Raw genomic sequence first — 14516 nt, 5'->3', positions numbered from 1 at the left:
GTCTCCCCCTCTGTAAGGTAACCTACCAGTTATATTAGATCACCTAACATGTAATTGATTATTAGTTATTGATTATGTCTCCCCCTCTGTAAGGTAACCTACCAGTTGTATTAGATCACCTAACATGTAATTGATTATTAGTTATTGATTATGTCTCCCCCTCTGTAAGGTAACCTACGAGGCCCATAAGGAGTACCTGGCTAAGATGTACGAGGAGTACCAGCGACAGGAGGAGGAGAACATCAAGAAGGGGAAGAAAGGTTCTGTCTCCACCATCTCCGGCCTCTCGGCCACGCCCGCCCCCGTCGTCAACGGCAACCTGGAGATCCGCGAGCTGGATGACCACTCCCAGAGCCAGACCCCCGAGAGTGAGGCCGAGTACGGAGAGGGAGGAGCAGCTGGAGCAGGAGGGGGCTCCAGGAATCTGCTTGCTGAGGGAGGGGTCGGGTTAGGGTTGGGAGTGAAGGGACCCAACAGAGAGGCTTTGACACCTGGGGAGGAAGGTCAAGGGTCAGGCGTTAGGGTCGAAGTTCATGACCTCCTGGTGGATATCAAGGCGGAGAAGGTGGAGGCCACAGAGGTCAAACTAGACGACCTGGATCTGTCTCCAGAAGGGATGGTAGGAGGAGGAGGAGTGATGGAGGGACTGGTTGGAAGAGGAGTGATGGAGGGACTGGGAGGAGGGATAGGAGGGATAGGAGGAGGGAGGATGGAGGGATTGGGAGGAGGAGGGATAGGAGGAGGGAGGATGGAGGGACTGGGAGGAGGAGGGATAGGAGGAGGGAGGATAGAGAACGGGCCCCTGGTGGAGGTGGACTCCCTGCTGGACAGCGCCTACAGTGCCGTGGTGCAGAAGCTGAAAGGGAACCACGGTAACCTGGCATCTAAAGATGAGACGGTGGTCACGGGGCTGGGGCTTGGCACCATGGAGGATGATGGGAACATGGGTCCGCTCATCACCCTTGCCGACGAGAAAGACAGCGTCCCTAGCAACAACGGATTCCTCTTCAGCAAGGTAGGGGATGAAAAGGTGTATTTTTTAATAGGAATATTCCCGTTATTCCCTGTTGTAGTAACAACATCATGATGTGGAGTCATACATACTGCCTCTGTATTTCCACAGTATCAAGGAGGTATCTCACTGTAGGAAGTGATGCCTCTACGGCTTCTACACTGCCTGGTTTCTTCCGTACTTCCTTACATCCTTCCTCTCTTCCTCCCTTCCTTACTTCCTCTCTTCCTCCCTTCCTTCCTTACTTCCTCCCTTCTGCTCTTCCTTCCTTCCTTACTCCCTCCCTTCCTCTCTTCCTCCCTTCCTTCCTTACTTCCTCCCTTCCTCTCTCACTCCCTTCCTCCCTTCCTCCCTTCCTCTCTTCCTCCCTTCCTTCCTTCCTTCCTTCCTCCTTTCCTCTCTTCCTTCCTCTCTTCCTTCCTTCCTTCCTCTCGTCCTCTCTTTCTGTCTTTCTCGTTCACATCAATATGCTTTATTGTATTCGCTTTGACAGGTCAAAATGTGTCACCTTTTTTAATAAGAAAGCACCATCCATTGAAACAATGTGTTGTTGTGGTATTTCTGGGAGACGTCATCACCTTCTCTATGTTGGACTACATGTTTAATGGTATGTTTCTCTCTTATCTCCCCCTAAGGTTGATGAGAAGCTGCTTCCAGCACTGGCCACCACAGACCCTCTGGTTCTGCCCAGCCCGGACCAGCCCAACCCCTTAGGCTCTGTCCCCGTCCACTCCTCCACCAGCGCCAGCGATGACCTGAGTCTCCTAGCCCACATGACCTCCTGCAGGGGCTCAGACCTGAGCCAAGCCCAGGGAGGGCTCCCCGAGGTCGGGCCCTTCAAGATCCAGAGCCCCCTGGCTGACATCAGCTCCATTGCCCAGAGAGAGAGTCAGGCAGCTGAGGGCCACCCAGGGGGAGAGGGTCCGTCTGGGGCAGATGGAGAGGCGGTGGGGGGTAAGGCTGGAGGTGACACGGTGAGCACCACGTCTGATACAGAAAGGTCTGATGATGGGAAGGAGATGAAGATCCAGACCACGGCCACTACTCAGGTATCACGTCCCGGTGTGTCAAATATCTTACCTCAAGTGTCTTAGGCCAGTTGAGGTAACTCTATAGCTAACTTCGGTTACTGATTTCAGCTAAACAAGTCCATAGCTGGCTAACTACAATAGCAAAATGTATCCCTAACAATCTCGATACCTTCAAACTTTAAAAGCGAAAATAGCTGTAACTGTTAGCTTAGCCGTGGTTATTAGCTCTGACATGGTTTTTAACTTAGCTGTTAGCTTAGTTGTGGTTATTAGCTCTGACATGGTTTTTAACTTAGCTGTTAGCTTAGCCGTGGTTATTAGCTCTGACATGGTTTTTAACTTAGCTGTTAGCTTAGCCGTGGTTATTAGCTCTGACATGGTTTTTAACTTAGCTGTTAGCTTAGTTGTGGTTATTAGCTCTGACATGGTTTTTAACTTAGCTGTTAGCTTAGCCGTGGTTATTAGCTCTGACATGGTTTTTAACTTAGCTGTTAGCTTAGTTGTGGTTATTAGCTCTGACATGGTTTATAACTTAGCTGTTAGCTTAGCCATGGTTATTAGCTCTGAAATGGTTTTTAACGTAGATGTTAGCGTAGTTTCTGTAGCTGTTTTATTGTCAATAATAAGGTTCTTTCAACAGTTGGTTTTAGCTCAGGTATTGTTTCCCTCTCCCCAGTTGTAGAGTTAGAGATGGAGGCCTAACTATTTATCTCTGTCTACCTCCCCGGAACCGAACCGCCAACTTACCTTGACCTGTCTCTCTACTTCCCCCTACAGGCTCTCCACGGTCGCACGGCGGCCCAGTTGGAACGTGACCTGCGTGTGGACCTGGGCTTCAGAGGGATGCCCATGACAGAGGAGCAGCGGCGCCAGTTCAGCCCCGGGCCTCGCACCACCATGTTCCGTATCCCAGAGTTCAAGTGGTCGCCCATGCACCAGCGCCTCCTCACTGACCTGCTGTTCGCCCTGGAGACTGACGTGCACGTGTGGAGGAGGTGAGGAAGTGTGTGTGTGTGTGTGTGTGTGTGTGTGTGTGTGTGTGTGTGTGTGTGTGTGTGTGTGTGTGTGTGTGTGTGTGTGTGTGTGTGTGTGTGTGTGTGTGACTGTTTGTGTGACTGTTTGTGTGTGTGTGTGTGTGTGTGTGTGTGTGTGTGTGTGTGTGTGTGTGTGTGTGTGTGTGTGTGTGTGTGTGTGTGTGTGTGTGTGTGACTGTTTGTGTGTGTGTGTTCGCTCTGAAGGTCAGAGACAGTCACCCTAGACACTGTGTTGGCACCCTAGACACTGTGTAGTGCACTATTTTAGGCCAGAGCCACTCAGGGCTGGAGATAGATGTTCCTGCGATGGCCTGGGGTACAGTGTTTCACTTTTATGTAGGTCAAATCAACTACAGATCAAGACGTAGGAAATGAAGAAGCAACTGAATTTACAAAAGATATTCCACACCCAGGGAATATTCCACACCCAGGGACTTTTCCACACCCACTCTCAGGGGGAGATAAAGAAGCTCAATGAAAGGTGTTTGAGTTACTCTGTTTAACGATTGAGAGGTCAATATGACAACCGGACTGTGCCCCAGGCTCAGTATGACTCACATAACGTGGGTTATTCCTCCTTGGGTTATTCCTTCTTGGGTTATTCCTCCTTGGGTTATTCCTCCTTGGGCTATTCCTTCTTGGGTTATTCCTCCTTGGGTTATTATTCCCTGGGTTATTCCACCTTGGGTTATTCCACCCTGGGTTATTCATCCTTGGGTTATTCCTCCCTGGGTTATTCCACCTTGGGTTATTCCTCCTTGGGTTATTCCTTCTTGGGTTATTCCACCTTGGGTTATTCCTCCTTGGGTTATTCCACCCTGGGTTATTCATCCTTGGGTTATTCCTCCTTGGGTTATTTCTCCTTGGGTTATTCCTCCTTGGGTTATTCCATCTTGGTTTATTCCACCTTGTGTTATTCCTCCTTGGGTTATTCCTCCTTGGGTTATTCCATCTTGGGTTATTCCACCTTGGGTTATTCCTCCTTGGGTTATTCCTCCTTGGGTTATTCCACCTTGGGTTATTCATCCTTGGGTTATTCCTCCTTGGGTTATTCCTCCTTGGGTTATTCCGTCTTGGGTTATTCCACCTTGGGTTATTCCTCCTTGGGTTATTACGTCTTGGGTTATTCCACCTTGGGTTATTCCACCTTGGGTTATTCCTCCATGGGTTATTCCTCCTTGGGTTATTCCTCCTTGGGTTATTCCATCTTGGGTTATTCCACCTTGGGTTATTCCTCCTTGGGTTATTCCGTCTTGGGTTATTCCACCTTGGGTTATTCCTCCATGGGTTATTCCTCCTTGGGTTATTCCACCTTGGGTTATTCCTCCTTGGGTTATTCCTCCTTGGGTTATTCCTTGGTTTGAGTGTGAGCACCTTTTGAACTCTAGTTATTTTTCTAGTACCACCCGGCCACCATACTGTCTTTCTCTACAGACAAAGAGACTGAAATCAACAGGAGACATATCCTTCTAGTGAACAACCATGTATTATTAACCCTTCACTCTCTCCTCTTTCCCTGTTCTCACTCCCCGTTCTTCCTCCTCTCCTCTTTCCCTGTTCTCACTCCCCGTTCTTCCTCCTCTCCTCTTTCCCTGTTCTCACTCCCCGTTCTTCCTCCTCTCCTCTTTCCCTGTTCTCACTCCCCGTTCTTCCTCCTCTCCTCTTTCCCTGTTCTCACTCCCCTCTCTTCCTCTTCCTCTTCCCCTCTCCTCTCCTCTCCTCTCCTCTCCTCTCCTCTCCTCTCCTCTCCTCTCCTCTCTTCCTCCTCTCCTCTCCTCTCCTCTCCTCTCCTCTCCTCTCTCCAGCCATTCAACCAAGTCAGTAATGGACTTTGTGAACAGCAATGAGAACATCATCTTTGTCCACAACACTATACACCTCATCTCTCAGATGGTGGACAACATCATCATCGCCTGTGGAGGGATCCTCCCTCTGCTCTCTGCAGCCACCTCCCCCTCTGTAAGTGTGACTCACCGCTGCCCCACCTTGGTGGGAGGGGGAACTGCAGGATAACACGTGTTATTCAGGCCTGGTGATTACTGTGTGCTGGTGGTGTACAGCCCACCTGCTTGGTGCTACTTGGCCAGGCTAGAAAGGACGGAATTACAGTTTATTTTTTGAAAATGCTCTTACTTTTGTTGTCCTCTATAGCATGGCAATCTAGTGGTTAGTGTACCATGGTTACCTCTAGTCGTTACTGTGTGCACCAGGGGTCAATTCCATTTCGATTCCAGTCAATTCAGGAGATAAACTGACATTCCAATTCTCTTCAATGCTTTTCAATGAGGAACATTTGGACTTGGAATCAGGTTTATTTTCTGAATTGACTGGTTTGCACCTTGTTTTTACACATTGGGTGAAATGAATACATCTTTAATTTAACACCTGCTAGTGCAACTTTTCCTCTGGTTCTTTTTGTTAATTCTATAATAATAATAAAAACAATACTACTTTGGTTATTATATCTTAACTTTTAAGTATTTTGACTAAAACCTTCTAACTCTCAGCTTTCAAACTTCAAACAAATATTGAACTTGATTTGATAAGTTCAGGCTGTTGTTTTAAACACCCTTTTCCTTTTCTCTCTCTCTCTCTCTCTCTCTCTCTCTCTCTCTCTCTCTCTCTCTCTCTCTCTCTCTCTCTCTCTCTCTCTCTCTCTCTCTCCTCTCTCTCTCTCTCTCTCTCTCTCTCTCTCTCTCTCTCTCTGTGTGTGTTCTCTCTATTCTGTCCTTCCTCTCGTCTTCCCGTCTGTTTTTCTACGGGGGTTTTGCACGTGCAGAGTTCTAAGGTTAGTACGAACACTGTACGTTCCAGTGTCTTTCTCTTCATATATCTTCACTAACGTTCTCTGTTGTTTGCTGTAGCTGTCATTGGGACTAACATTTGCTTTGTAGATATGATTAATATTACAGTTCTTCTGTTCCTGGACTGTCTCTGCTTGTGTATGTGAATGTATGGGGATCTCTGTTCAGTTATATCATGTTCAAACTCTTTCCCCAGTGAAGGTTCAGTTATATCACGTTCAAACTGTTTCCTCAGTGAAGGTTCAGTTATATCATGTTCAAACTGTTTCCCCAGTGAAGGTTCAGTTATATCATGTTCAAACTGTTTCCCCAGTGAAGGTTCAGTTATATCATGTTCAAACTGTTTCCTCAGTGAAGGTTCAGTTATATCATGTTCAAACTCTTTCCCCAGTGAAGGTTCAGTTATATCACATTCAAACTGTTTCCTCAGTGAAGGTTCAGTTATATCATGTTCAAACTGTTTCCCCAGTGAAGGTTCAGTTATATCATGTTCAAACTGTTTCCTCAGTGAAGGTTCAGTTATATCATGTTCAAACTGTTTCCTCAGTGAAGGTTCATTTATATCATGTTCAAACTGTTTCCTCAGTGAAGGTTCAGTTATATCACATTCAAACTGTTTCCTCAGTGAAGGTTCATTTATATCATGTTCAAACTGTTTCCTCAGTGAAGGTTCAGTTATATCACATTCAAACTGTTTCCTCAGTGAAGGTTCAGTTATATCATGTTCAAACTGTTTCCCCAGTGAAGGTTCAGTTATATCATGTTCAAACTGTTTCCTCAGTGAAGGTTCAGTTATATCATGTTCAAACTGTTTCCCCAGTGAAGGTTCAGTTATATCATGTTCAAACTGTTTCCTCAGTGAAGGTTCAGTTATATCATGTTCAAACTGTTTCCCCAGTGAAGGTTCAGTTATATCATGTTCAAACTGTTTCCCCAGTGAAGGTTCAGTTATATCATGTTCAAACTGTTTCCTCAGTGAAGGTTCAGTTATATCATGTTCAAACTCTTTCCCCAGTGAAGGTTCAGTTATATCACATTCAAACTGTTTCCTCAGTGAAGGTTCAGTTATATCATGTTCAAACTGTTTCCCCAGTGAAGGTTCAGTTATATCATGTTCAAACTGTTTTCCTCAGTGAAGGTTCAGTTATATCATGTTCAAACTGTTTCCTCAGTGAAGGTTCATTTATATCATGTTCAAACTGTTTCCTCAGTGAAGGTTCAGTTATATCACATTCAAACTGTTTCCTCAGTGAAGGTTCATTTATATCATGTTCAAACTGTTTCCTCAGTGAAGGTTCAGTTATATCACATTCAAACTGTTTCCTCAGTGAAGGTTCAGTTACTATCATGTTCAAAACTGTTTCCCCAGTGAAGGTTCAGTTATATCATGTTCAAACTGTTTCCTCAGTGAAGGTTCAGTTATATCATGTTCAAAACTGTTTCCCCAGTGAAGGTTCAGTTATATCATGTTCAAAACTGTTTCCTCAGTGAAGGTTCAGTTATATCATGTTCAAACTGTTTCCCCCAGTGAAGGTTCAGTTATATCATGTTCAAACTGTTTCCTCAGTGAAGGTTCAGTTATATAATGTTCAAACTGTTTCCCCAGTGAAGGTTCAGTTATATCATGTTCAAACTGTTTCCTCAGTGAAGGTTCAGTTATATCATGTTCAAACTGTTGCCTCAGTGAAGGTTCAGTTATATCATGTTCAAACTGTTTCCTCAGTGAAGGTTCAGTTATATCATGTTCAAACTGTTTCCCCAGTGAAGGTTCAGTTATATCACATTCAAACTGTTTCCTCAGTGAAGGTTCAGTTATATCATGTTCAAACTGTTTCCCCAGTGAAGGTTCAGTTATATCATGTTCAAACTGTTTCCTCAGTGAAGGTTCAGTTATATCATGTTCAAACTGTTTCCTCAGTGAAGGTTCAGTTATATCATGTTCAAACTGTTTCCCCAGTGAAGGTTCAGTTATATCATGTTCAAGCTGTTTCCTCAGTGAAGGTTATTCTTCAGGCATAATATGATGTAAGGGACAAGACAGGTAGTATATACAGTGAGTGTACAAAACATTAAGAACACATTCCTACTATTGAGTTTCACTCTCCCCTTCTGCCCTCAGAACAGCCTCAATTCATCGGGTCATGGACTCTACAAGGTGTCGAAAGCGTTCCACAGGGATGCTGGCCCATGTTGACTCCAATGCTTCCCACAGTTGTGTCAAGTTGGCTGGATGTCCTTTGGGTGGTGGACTACCATACCCCGTTCAAAGGCACTTAAATATTTTGTCTTGCCCATTCACCCGCCGAATGGCACACATACACAATCCATGTCTCAATTGACAAGGCTTAAAAATCCTTCTTTAACATATCTCCTTCCCTTCATCTACACTGACTGAAGTGGATTCAACAAGTGACATCAATAAGGGATCATAGCATCCCCCTCAATTCACCTTGTCAGTCTATGTCCTGGAAAGAGCAGGTGTCCTTAATGTTTTGTTCACTCAGTGTATATTTGTATTCATTATGTCGCCACCTAGTGGATGAACATGGTATGGCCTCGATGCTGGGTGACAGAGCGATCGAGAGATAAAGACATGGCAGAGAGAGGAGAAAAAAATGACACTGACAGGGAAACAAAGATTTTGAGAGATGAGAGAGAGAACTTACTCCATGAGTAAGAATAACCTTTGTGACATAAAAGAGAGAGAGAGAGAGAGAGAGAGAGAGAGAGAGAGAGAGAGAGAGAGAGAGAGAGAGAGAGAGAGAGAGAGCAGACAGAGAGAGAGGAGAGAGAGAGAGAGAGAGAGAGAGAGAGAGAGAGAGAGAGAGAGAGAGAGAGAGAGAGAGAGAATGGCAGAGATTAAGAATTTAAGGATGGAGAAAGACAGAGATATCATATTTTTCTCTCGAACCTAAAGTAGGAGAGAGATAGAAATATATGTATATACGTAGCTAGAGAGATCTCACCTCTGCTTCAAACCTGAATGAGAGAGATAAAGAGAGAGATATATACATAGATATGTTGGTACATAGAGAGATAAAGTGATAGAGAGAGAGTGGTAGAGAGATAGGTACATATAGTGATATAGAGAGCATGTACATAGAGAGATAGAGTGATAGAGAGAGAGTGGTAGAGAGATAGGTACATAGAGAGATAGAGTGATAGAGAGAGAGTGGTAGAGAGATAGGTACATAGAGAGATAGAGTGATAGAGAGAGAGTGGTAGAGAGATAGAGTGATAGAGAAATATGTACATAGAGTGATAGAGAGAGAGTGGTAGAGAGATAGGTACATATAGAGATAGTGATAGAGAGAGAGAGTGATAGAGAGATAGCTACATAGAATGATAGAGAGATATGCACATAGAGAGATAAAGAGATAGGTACATAGAGAGATAGTGATAGAGAGATATGTGCATAGCATGATAGAGAGATATGCACATAGAGAGATAAAGAGATAGGTACATAGAGAGATAGTGATAGAGAGATATGTGCATAGCATGATAGAGAGATAGGTACATAGAGATATAGAGTGATAGGTACATAGAGAGATATGTACATAGAGAGATAGTGTTAGAGTGATAGGTACGTAGAGAGATAGAGTGATAGGTACATAGAGAGATAGAGTGATAGGTACATAGATAGAGTGATAGTTAGGTGCATAGATAGAGGGATAGAGAGATAGGTACATAGAGTGATAGAGAAAGTGAGATAGATAGAGTGATAGAGAGAAAGAGAGATACGTACATAGATAGAGTGATATATTGGTGCATAGATAGAGTGATAGGGAGAGAGAGATAGAGAGATAGGTACATAGATAGAGAGATAGAGAGATAGGTACATAGATAGAGGGATATAGAGAGAGAGATAGAGAGATAGGTACATAGATAGAGAGATGGGTACATATATAGAGTGATAGAGAGAGAGAGATAGAGAGATAGGTACATAGAGAGATAGAGAGATAGGTACATAGAGAGATAGAAAGATAGGTACATAGAGAGATAGGTACATAGATAGAGTGATAGGTACATAGAGAGATAGAGAGATAGGTACATAGAGAGATAGGTACATAGAGAGATAGAGAGATAGGTACATAGATAGAGAGATAGAGAGATAGGTACATAGAGAGATAGAGAGATAGGTACATAGAGAGATAGAGAGATAGGTACATAGAGAGATAGAGAGATAGGTACATAGAGTGATAGTGTTCTCCCCTCTGTGTGGAACCTAAAGAAGGCGGGAGGAGAAGGAGGAGCCGACTCCCACAAAGGGTCAAAAGGCGAGGAGGTGACCCCTGTTCCGGGGGGCGGAGGGACAGGGGGAGAGGTGCGTAGCGTAGCGTACCAACCCAAACCCGAGATATGATATGAGCACCAACCCAAACCAACCCAAAGCACGTGGGCTCACTGAGCACAGAGAATGTTTGTTAGTCCTAAATGTGTGAGTAGCCTTCACAAGCCAACGCTAAGAAGAGCTTAGAAGCCGAGCACGCATGGCTAGCGTGTGTCTGTGTGTGTGTGTATACACTCTTTCACTGCCACTCCCCCTCTCACACCTTCCTCTCCCCTACTCCCAAAGCCGAATATAAAGTACACAGAGTTTAACCAACCTCGTTTTTGTGATTTACAATTTCAATGGCAGCCATGTTGACACAGAGCATCCCAAGCCAAAAAGGGCACGTATTCACAAAGCATCTCAGAGCTGGAGTGCTGATCTAGGATCAGGTCTCCCCCCTGTCTATGCAATGTTATTCATTATGCTCTAAGAGGCTAAACTGATCCTAGCAACCCTAGTTCTTGGACGCTTTATAAATAACAGGTTGAGGAACACTTGGTGTCAACATTAGCTGATTCTATGGCCTTCCCTCATCCTGGCTGTCACTGTTCCGCTCCATGTCCCCAAATATAAACGGGCTTCCAGCACTGTGTCACGTCCTTCTACTGGTACCCCAAACTGACCTGTTCTCTACCTCCTACTGGTACCCCAAACTGACCTGTTCTCTACCTCCTACTGGTACCCCAAACTGACCTGTTCTCTACCTCCTACTGGTACCCCAAACTGACCTGTTCTCTACCTCCTACTGGTACCCCAAACTGACCTGTTCTCTACCTCCTACTGGTACCCCAAACTGACCTGTTCTCTACCTCCTACTGGTACCCCAAACTGACCTGATCTCTACCTACTACTGGTACCCCAAACTGACCTGTTCTCTACCTCCCTACTGGTACCCCAAACTGACCTGATCTCTACCTACTACTGGTACCCCAAACTGACCTGTTCTCTACCTCCTACTGGTACCCCAAACTGACCTGATCTCTACCTACTACTGGTACCCCGAACTGACCTGTTCTCTACCTACTACTGGTACCCCAAACTGACCTGATCTCTACCTACTACTGGTACCCCAAACTGACCTGTTCTCTACCTACTACTGGTACCCCAAACTGACCTGATCTCTACCTACTACTGGTACCCCAAACTGACCTGTTCTCTACCTCCCTACTGGTACCCCAAACTGACCTGTTCTCTACCTCCTACTGGTACCCCAAACTGACCTGTTCTCTACCTCCTACTGGTACCCTAAACTGACCTGTTCTCTACCTCCCCACTGGTACCCCAAACTGACCTGTTCTCTACCTCCTACTGGTACCCCAAACTGACCTGTTCTATACCTACTACTGGTACCCCAAACTGACCTATTCTCTACCTCCCTACTGGTACCCCAAACTGACCTGTTCTCTACCTCCTGCTGGTACCCCAAACTGACCTATTCTCTACCTCCCTACTGGTACCCCAAACTGACCTGTTCTCTACCTCCTGCTGGTACCCCAAACTGACCTGTTCTCTACCTACTACTGGTACCCCAAATTGACCTGTCCTCTATCTCCTACTGGTACCCCAAACTGACCTGTTCTCTACCTCCCTACTGGTACCCCAAACTGACCTGTTCTCTACCTCCCTACTGGTACCCCAAACTGACCTGTTCTCTACCTCCCTACTGGTACCCCAAACTGACCTGTTCTCTACCTCCTACTGGTACCCCAAACTGACATGTTCTCTACCTCCCTACTGGTACCCCAAACTGACCTGTTCTGTACCTCCTACTGGTACCCCAAACTGACCTGTTCTCTACCTCCCCTACTAGTACCCCAAACTGACCTGTCCTCTACCTCCTACTGGTACCCCAAACTGACCTGTTCTCTACCTCCTACTGGTACCCAAACTGACCTGTTCTCTACCTCCCTACTGGTACCCCAAACTGACTTGTTCTCTACCTCCTACTGGTACCCCAAACTGACCTGTTCTGTACCTCCCTACTGGTACCCCAAACTGACCTGTTCTGTACCTCCCTACTGGTACCCCAAACTGACCTGTCCTCTACCTCCCTACTGGTACCCCAAACTGACCTGTTCTCTACCTCCCTACTGGTACCCCAAACTGACCTGTTCTCTACCTCCCTACTGGTACCCCAAACTGACCTGTGCTCTACCTTCTACTGGTACCCCAAACTGACCTGTTCTCTACCTCCTACTGGTACCCCAAACTGACCTGTTCTCTACCTCCCTACTGGTACCCCAAACTGACCTGTTCTCTACCTTCTACTGGTACCCCAAACTGACCTGTGCTCTACCTTCTACTGGTACCCCAAACTGACCTGTGCTCTACCTTCTACTGGTACCCCAAACTGACCTGTTCTCTACCTCCCTACTGGTACCCCAAACTGACCTGTTCTCTACCTACTACTGGTACCCCAAACTGACCTATCCTCTACCTACTACTGGTACCCCAAACTGACCTGTTCTCTACCTACTACTGGTACCCCAAACTGACCTGTCCTCCCACCCTGGCATCCTGTGTCTGTCTGTCTCTGTGATGCTGGGCCCTGGCCTCGGTCAGTTGTGTTCTCAACTAAACCAAGTTTAGGACCAGGTTTTGACCCTTGAGTTTGGTGTGTCTATATGTGTCAATGTGTACATGTGTGTGCGTGCATGAGTGTGTCTCTGTCTGTGTGTGTGCATGCATGTACCTTTGCATGCATGAGTGTGTGTGTGTGTGTGTGTGTGTGTGTGTGTGTGTGTGTGTGTGTGTGTGTGTGTGTGTGTGTGTGTGTGTGTGTGTGTGTGTGTGTGTGTGTGTGTGTGTGTGTGACTAACCTGTCTCTTCCCCTCTCCTCTCCCATCAGGTTGAGTTAGAGAACATGGAGTTGACCCAGGGCATGTCTTCAGAGACGGCTGTGTCCTTCCTGTCTCGGCTCATGGCCATGGTTGACGTTCTGGTGTTCGCCAGCTCTCTCAACTTCTCTGAGATAGAGGCTGAGAAGAACATGTCCTCTGGAGGTCTGATGAGACAGTGTCTACGACTGGGTAAGAGAGAGAAAGAGAGAGACTGAAAAGAACATGAAGCTCTGTCTCCTGCACTTTAAAAGACTGTTAATTAAACACAACTATTTCCCTCCCTCCCCCCTCTCTCCCCTCTCTCCCTCTCTCTCTCCCTCCCTCCTCCCTCTCTCCATCCCTCCCCCCTCTCTCTCTCTCCCTCCCTCCCTCCCTCCCTCCCTCCCTCCCTCCCTCCCTCCTCCCTCTCTCCATCCCTCCCCCCTCTCTCTCTCTCCCTCCCTCCCTCCCTCCCCCCTCTCCATCCCTCCCCCCTCTCTCTCCCTCTCCCTCCCCCAGTATGCTGTGTAGCCGTGAGGAACTGTCTAGAGTGTAGACAGAGACAGAGAGATAGAGATATAGGTTGTCTCTCCAAGTCTAACCTGCCCAGCAGCAAGTCACAGGACAGCCTACAGAGCTCCGCTGCAGCTAGCAAGGTAACATACACACACGCTAATACACACAGATACATCTTTCATACACACGTGACTGTTAGGTATAGGAGTATGTGCGGTGTGTGTACTTGATATGTGCATTAAACAGAGTGTGTGAGTGTCACCGTGTGTGTGTGTGTGTGTCACAGTGTGTGTGTGTGTGTGTGTGTGTGTGTGTGTGTGTGTGTGTGTGTGTGTGTGTGTGTGTGTGTGTGTGTGTGTGTGTGTGTGTGTGTGTGTGTGTGTGTGTGTGTGTGTGTGTGTGTGTGTGTGTGTGTGTGTCTGTGTGTGTGTGTGTGTGTGTCTAACCTAAGTGTGTATGTATATTGTTCTCTACAGGATCCAGACAGACTTCTACAGGACGTTGACATCAACCGCCTCAGAGCTGTCGTCTTCAGAGACGTGGTGAGTGTGTACACACTGTATGGTACCTTAACCACACCTGCATGTGTACGGCATGTGTACGGTGCGTGTGTGTTTTTTAACGTGTGCGTAACCATGTCTGTCTCCAGGATGACAGTAAGCAGGCTCAGTTCCTTGCCCTGGCGGTGGTCTACTTCATATCTGTCCTGATGGTGTCAAAGTACCGGGACATCCTGGAACCACAGAGAGAGATTGGCAGGTCAAGCAGCCTATCAGGGAGGAGCATCCGCCACGAGATCAACTCCCCCACTAGTACAGGTATAGAAACCCTGAGTTACCCTGTTTTCTGTCCCTCTGGTGTCGTCACACAACACAATTTGAAATTATTTCAAGATTCGAATAGTATCATCATTTTTTTTTGTCGGCTATCTGGATATTCCGTAGGTTTTTAACCTGAGCAGTGCTGC

The 14516-nt window shown here is 46.3% G+C and overlaps 1 protein-coding gene across 1 annotated transcript in view; it reads left to right on the top strand.

The window, feature by feature from the left end:
* LOC129863301 (neurobeachin-like) overlaps positions 1-14516 on the top strand; it is a 228369-nt gene extending 213853 nt beyond the window's left edge. Inside the window, exons 21-30 of the mRNA XM_055935189.1 lie at positions 170-1015; positions 1648-2061; positions 2821-3038; positions 4883-5036; positions 5857-5880; positions 10113-10205; positions 13063-13243; positions 13553-13689; positions 14026-14091; positions 14199-14516. Coding sequence (XP_055791164.1) covers positions 170-1015; positions 1648-2061; positions 2821-3038; positions 4883-5036; positions 5857-5880; positions 10113-10205; positions 13063-13243; positions 13553-13689; positions 14026-14091; positions 14199-14501 — 2436 coding nt within the window. The 3' untranslated portion in view covers positions 14502-14516. The remainder of the gene's footprint in view (positions 1-169; positions 1016-1647; positions 2062-2820; positions 3039-4882; positions 5037-5856; positions 5881-10112; positions 10206-13062; positions 13244-13552; positions 13690-14025; positions 14092-14198) is intronic.

The sequence above is a fragment of the Salvelinus fontinalis genome, chromosome 10, assembly GCF_029448725.1.
Source record: "Salvelinus fontinalis isolate EN_2023a chromosome 10, ASM2944872v1, whole genome shotgun sequence".
NCBI classification, from domain to species: domain Eukaryota; kingdom Metazoa; phylum Chordata; class Actinopteri; order Salmoniformes; family Salmonidae; genus Salvelinus; species Salvelinus fontinalis.
The sequence above is the reverse complement of the archived record's forward strand: the minus strand, read 5'-3'. Positions and strand labels throughout refer to the sequence as shown.